Below are 6,731 nucleotides of genomic sequence, written 5' to 3'. Positions count from 1 at the left end.
AAGCTGAAATAAAGACATTTCCTGGTTGGCTTTCTTTCTGCTAGAGGATGGATATTTTTTCCCTAACCCAACTTTTGACTTGAGAATGTAGATGTTTGAGACCCCTAGCTTTCTCCAGGGTCTCAGTTCTCATCCCAACAGGCCTGTAGTCCCCCCACAGAGAACCAAGCTCCCTGGATCAGCAGATGCCCCAAGCAGCCCCATTCTTCAGGGTCTGCTAGCCACTCTGGTTTCAACTTTTTTTCTTGCTGCCTGTGAATCTCACTTTCTTACAAGTTTAACTGTGCTTTTAAAACCAAATGCTTGGTGTATAGTACCCGGTGTTTCTACGTGTTTGTAGGGCAATTTTTTTCAGAATTTCCCATCAGCCATGTTGCTGGAGGCCAGAGTCCATTCCCCAGCTCTGTAAGCTGGGGCTTCCGCAACCACCTAGGCCTTTCTCAGTTATGCCTGAAGAAATTGTGCTCTTGCTTCAGTTTAGTGGGACAGAGTGCCCCTATCCTTTGGGTGTCTATGAGATTCCAATAATCCATGGAAATATTGTAGTGTAGCAAACAGATCAAGGGGTCAGGCCTCAGAAAACTGGGGCTCTAGCTTTTTTTTTTTTTTTTTTTACTCCAAGGAAGGTTCAATTTAATGGGAAACTGCAACATGGACAACATAATGCCTTCAGGTACATATGCTACAGCTTTGTTTTCTTGCAGTTTAAAGAGACAGTGTAATTATCTTAAATTTACACAAAACATTATGAAACATGGTAGTTGTTCATGATTAAAATAAAGCAGCAATGTCAATTAAGTTAACAGTGTTAAATATATTCACATGATCACCACTGTGATTCAAAGTGGCCACGAGAGAAGTTACACAGCGATCTATGCACACAACATCTGCCATAATGGTGCTTGCCAGTCTGACTGCTTTGCAGACCAGGTAATTTTACGAGACAAATAATCTTGCATTGATTCTTTCATATGTTGAAAGCAATTAAATGTTGTAAGTAGTTTCATTCCTCTGGGGGAGGGGGAGGGGAGGGCCTCTAAAAAGTCAGTGCAAATTGAAGAGAGGTCTCCCTTCTTGAATATTGGAACTTGTTGACCAAGATATGATTCCTATAAGCTGAGGATAAACAAATCTTAAGATATCAAAGAATCTCATAACATTGTCATCAGCGTTTAGCAGATACTTGCCATAAAGAGGAATCCCAGTCCTATAGCAGGGCCTTCTGCGAGTACGGCTGCTGGGGCGGAGGTGGCTGATAGCTGCCTCTGGGCTGGGGCAGCGCTGATGAGAAAGTATAGTTCGGCACCTGGGACAGGCTGGTCCCCACGTTCTGGCATATCATGATGACGGGGGCGGCAGCGGCAGCAGGAGGAGGACTGTCCACTGAAGCCTGGCTGGGCTACGTGCTCCCTTGAACAGAACTGCCCGTTGTGTTGAGGTAGGAAGCCTGGGCCTGCTGACTAGGAAGGGCTGGGCTCGCGGGCAGTGGCATTGTTCCTTGGCTGAGAGAAGACAGCTGCAGGGGAAGGCTGTAGCTCTGGAGCTGGCCCATCTGTGCGTTCCCTGTGACCGGGTAAGCTCCACGCTGAGGAGGGCCTGGGTACACCTGAGGACCAGAAACACCAGGTGACTGAATATAATACTGCTGATTCTGTAATTTTGCATCCATGGAATACATTGGATCTTCATTCCTTAACTTGGTGCACAAGGACAGGGCCTCCATCACTTTAACATTGAGTTCTGAGAGTTCTGAATGTTCTCTATCAATATCTTCCAGCTTCTCATCAATGAGAGGTCCCATCTGGTGACACATGGCTTCAAGATGAAGGAACTCTGGCAGATCATCAAAGGGATCCGTACTTTGCAACATCTGCAGCAATTGGTCCATTTTATCTTCATCCATGTAGGCTTGTTCTGGCTCTGGTTCTATCGTTTCTACCTGAACATCATCACTAAATTGTACCATCTTCTCCGTTTTAATCATTTCTGGTTCAGCAGGGAGATCGGCAGTCACAAAATTAGAGGGGAATAACCCCAGGCCTTGATGGGTTTCACCTTTCCACCAGTTGGGGTCACTGTCATCAAGAACTGTAACAGGGCTTCGCTGGTGGTGCAGTGGTTAAGAATCCGCCTGCCAATGCAGGGTTCGAGCCCTGGCCCAGGAAGACCCCACATGCCGCGGAGCAAATAAGCCCGTGCGCCACAACTACTGAGCCTGCGCTCTAGAGCCTGTGAGCCACCACTACTGATCCCGCGTGCCACAACTACTGAAGCCTGCGCACCTAGAGCCCGTGCTCCACAACAAGAGAAGCCACTGCAACGAGAAGCCCGCACACCGCAACGAACAGTAACCCCCACTCACCGCAACCAGAGAAAGCCCACACACAGCAACGAAGACCCAACGCACCCAAAAATAAAAAAATTTAAATTAAATTAAAAAAAAAAAGAACTGTAACAATTTCTCCTACTCTAAAAGTAAGTTCATCATCTTCAGCAGCTTCCAAGTCGTATAGAGCACGAACTTTTCGGCCTTCGTGTTGGTGGTTAGTTAAGAGATTAGATGTGCTTGGATACAAACTGGAAAGGGTGGTTGACTGCTGCCTTTGTTCCTTCAGTGACAACTCAATGGCTTTCGCTAGATCTTCTTTTTTGTTAGCCACAGTACCAGGATCTTTGGCTACAAGAGCTGGGCTTGCTTTTGCTTGTTCCGCAGCCTCAAACGGAAGGCAGGATCGTGTAGTGGAAGGAACACTAGACCGAGAGTCAGGAGGCCTGTGTCCTAGTTCCAGCTCTGTCAACTACTAGCTGTGGCCCTGGGCAAGTCACTTAACCATTCTGGGTCTCAGTATCCTCACCTGACAGCCAATAGCTGGAAACGTTAACACCTTGTTCCTTAAGGTTATTAACCATTGCTGAGAGTCGACTAAGCTATGGATGATTCTTAAATTCATCCATCCATTCAACCATAAGAGCCTTTAATTTTTCCCACACTTCAAGGTGACACTTGTTTAATCCATTGCTTACTTCACTAGCAAAATCTCTTGAACGTACTTCTAAGTGAAACATGTTGCCACAATTTGGTACACGTACTCCTAGAAAAGTCAGAGCCTGCACAGCAACATGAGGATCTTTATGGTTCACCCTCCTCATAATAGACCGTAGACAACCTTTAGGTCTGCATGGTGTCCACTGAGGTCTGCTGCCCACAAGGCTGGACAAAAAGCGACTGAGAGCTCTACGTTAAAGGGCTCCCAGAGCTCACACAGCTGTCAGAGCTCATACCAAAGTGGCCAGTCCTTGCAGCAGAGCGTTTAGGCCTTGGTGATGGGGCTACACCATCCCCAAAGACTATTCTAAATCCATCCAATAACCACCAGTGCGAGACTGGCCGGCTTTATCACAGCTATCCAAAATAAGGCCCCAGTCCTCAGCAGTATTCATCTCACCAGTTGCTTTCTCGACATCCTGATCGAAGGGATTGGTAGCAAAGAGAGGCATCTCCACTGCGTGCTGAGGTGTCCTCAGGGACTCCCCGTCGACACCAAGGGAGTCAGGGTGCGACCGAGGAAGGAAGGGTCCTCAGGCAAAAACAGCGACCGAGACGGACTCTCCGGGCTCCGCGGCAGCTCGTCCTCTCCCCGAGCCCCAGCTACCGCGGTGGCGGCAAGCGCGGAGGAGCGGGGGCTCCAGCTTTGAGTCTGCTCCTTAGACAAATCCCTAAAACTCTGTGTAACTTAGTTTTTTTTTTTTTTTTGCGGTACGCGGGCTGTACCCGGTATGCGGGTACTCTCAACCACTGCGCCACCAACTCAGTTTTTTTATTGCACAATAGGACAGTAATTATTGCTTTACTTATTTTTTATAATGGGGGGGGTAAAAAATGTGACAAGTGGGTGTAAAAATCCTTTGTTAACTCTAAAGAGTGGTATCGATGCCAGCCACTGTGTAGCTAAGAGTATCAGGCTCCGCTTTGCAAAGAGAATGAACTTTGCTCCATACGCCTCCCGGGGCGGGGCGTCGGGGGGATCTGCCTGAGGAAGGTATCCAGATTCATTTGCAAGGATTAAAAATGTACTTTTCTGGGGAACTAGCACATAGCGTATACTACCAGTATCTTCCTTCTGCGTATAAACAACATAAAACCACAGCAAAAAGCAAGGGTTGGGGCTTCCCTGGTGGCGCAGAGGTTGAGAGTCTGCCTGCCGATGCAGGGGACGCGGGTTCGTGCCCCGGTCCGCGAAGATCCCACATGCCAGGGAGCGGCTGGGCCCGTGAGCCATGGCCGCTGAGCCTGCGCGTCCGGAGCCTGTGCTCCACGGGAGAGGCCACAACAGTGAGGGGCCCGCGTACCGCAAAAAAAAAAAAAGCAAGGGTTGAAGAAAAAACCACACACAAACTCTTAAAATACAAATTGTGTATTTTTGCACCTTAGGAGATCAGCCTGTCTAAATATTTGTGTTCATTCAGTTCCATTGATTTTGCACCATCTGACTCTTCTGAGTTTCTTCAAGCTCTTTAACGATGGTCTGAACTCCTCAGGCCAGATTCATCAGAAAAACACCTTCATCACTCTATCCTGTTGCACTTGCCCATCAATCTCACCTTGACTGGGGAGCCTGCTCTGGATATCTCTAAGCTCCCTCTTTTGCTACTGCGTCTGTATCTTTTATCAGTGACCTGTCCCTTTGGAAAGGGCAGTGATCTTCTGTCTCTCCCACAGATGCGCCGAGAGTACCCCTGCCTCCACTTCCACTATGTTTGTCTGCCTCCCTATGTTACAACCCAAAAGGGTTTGTTTTGGGTTTTCCCTCCAAGGTTTTTAAAGCTTGGCTACAAGGTGTGAGGCTTGGTTCTTCAGACCAGCATCAGGGCTGGGAAATTGTTAAAAAGGCAGAATTTCAAACCTTTCTTCAGATCTACTGAATCAGAACCTACTTTTTCAAGAGATCTCAGGGGATTCAGATGCACATTAAAGTTTGAAAACCAGGGCTTCCCTGGTGGCGTAGCGGTTAAGAATCCGCCGGCCAATGCAGGGGACACGGGTTCGAGCCCTGGGCCAGGAAGATCCCACATGCCGCGGAGCAACCAAGCGCATGCGCAACAACTACGAGCCTGCGCTCTAGGGCCCGTGAGCCACAAGTACTGAAGCCCACACGCCTAGAGCCCATGCTCCTCAACAAGAGAAGCCACCGCAATGAGAAGCCTACGCACTGCAACAAAGAGTAGCCCCGGCTCACCGCAACTAGAGAAAGCCCACATGCAGCAATGAAGACCCAATGCAGCCAAAAAAAATAAAAGAAAGAAAGAAAATAAATAAAGAAAAAATTTTAAAAAGTTTGAAAGCACTGTTTTAAAAATCATCATACTGAAAGAACATTTTTAAACCAATAATTTGCAAATGTATTGTGTATAAGAGTCCCTTGGGATGCTCCTTAAACATGCAGATTTTCTGATCCACCCAATGGAGAACTGAGTCAGTATTTCTGTGGACAGACTAGTGCAGAGGCCACACTTGGAGAAACTCACTTTCAAACAGAAAAACTAGAGCATCTTCACTGTGCTTTTCATCAGTGGAAGGTGTTTCTAGCATGTTAGGGTGATTCGCTTCTGACACACTTGTCGAGGTATAAGGGCAGTCAATTTCGGCGTTTTTTCACTTTCAGAAACCTCCTAGATTCCTTCATCGAGGCTCACAGGTGTTCAGACTTCTTCCTCAAGTTTTCCCAGGGGCAACTGTAGCCACCCCAACTTTACCTGGCTCACGTGTGCTTTCACCTCTGCTTCCCGCAGTGTGTACTTGGGGAAGAGGGGCCCAGCGTGCGTTAGACCACCTGCCCAGAAAGCAAGTGAGCATCTCCTCAGTACAGTCCTTCTGCCTTGACTCTGATGGGCAGGGATATGCCACTCTTCTCTCTGCACCTGCTACCGGAGAGGATGAAAGATAATGGTATTTAAAACACGGGGGAAATCTCTTTTAAATGCCTGTTTTATTAGATCCCTGTCACTTGATTTCCTCCCAACTTACTGAAGCCAGAATGTGCTCACAAACCCCTGTCCAAGCTGAATATTCAGGTTGGGTTCAAATTCCAGCCCTGGTGTTTTCTTACTATGTGACCTTCAGCAACTTTCTTAAGCTTCCCTGATCTAGTTCCTCATCTCTAAATGGAAATAATAAGAGCATGTACCCCAGAAGGTTGTTGTGAGGATTTTCAGAGTTAATGTTTGCCAAATATTGTTCTACGCTTGCCACAAAATAAGCATTGCTAAATTTTAACATATTATCAAAAAAGATGCTTTGGCAGAGATAGCTAGATGCCTACCTACGGTGGACTGGTACTTTGCTCGTCCCCTGTGAACCCTGCTTCCTGGATTTTATGCCTTTGTGTAATTGCTTCCCACTTTGACTTTGGATTCGGCCAGGCCATGAGCTTTGGCCAATGGGACCATGGCAAGCATGGTGTAAGTGGAGGCTTGATAAGCACTTGCACACTGAGGTGCATGCCCTCAGAACGTTCCTTCTTGGAACCCAGCCACCAGTCCATGAGGAAGCCCAAGACACCACGTGAAGGAGAACCAATGTCTCAGCCAACAATCCCTAGCTGACCTCCAGCCAGGAACCAACACTAACCACCAGCTCTAGGAGTGAGACCATTTCAGGTTATTTGGCCATTCCAGAACCACCTGGTCAACCCACAGAATCATGAGAAATAATAGATAATATTGTTGTTGCT

At 47.4% G+C, this 6,731-nt stretch overlaps 1 protein-coding gene across 1 annotated transcript; it reads right to left on the bottom strand.

Moving 5' to 3' along the window:
* Positions 1-704: 704 nt before the first annotated feature.
* Positions 705-3,728, bottom strand: LOC125964001 (signal transducing adapter molecule 1-like). Its single transcript, XM_049708010.1, is given in 5 exon segments — positions 705-2,104; positions 2,457-2,714; positions 2,856-2,879; positions 2,881-3,196; positions 3,386-3,728. Coding segments are annotated over 5 exon segments (1,608 nt in total). The 5' UTR covers positions 3,499-3,728; the 3' UTR covers positions 705-1,207.
* Positions 3,729-6,731: the final 3,003 nt, after the last annotated feature.

This window comes from Orcinus orca, chromosome 3 (genome assembly GCF_937001465.1).
Source record: "Orcinus orca chromosome 3, mOrcOrc1.1, whole genome shotgun sequence".
Classification (NCBI taxonomy): domain Eukaryota; kingdom Metazoa; phylum Chordata; class Mammalia; order Artiodactyla; family Delphinidae; genus Orcinus; species Orcinus orca.
Note: the sequence above shows the minus strand (reverse complement) of the source record. Positions and strands in the feature narration are given on the sequence as shown.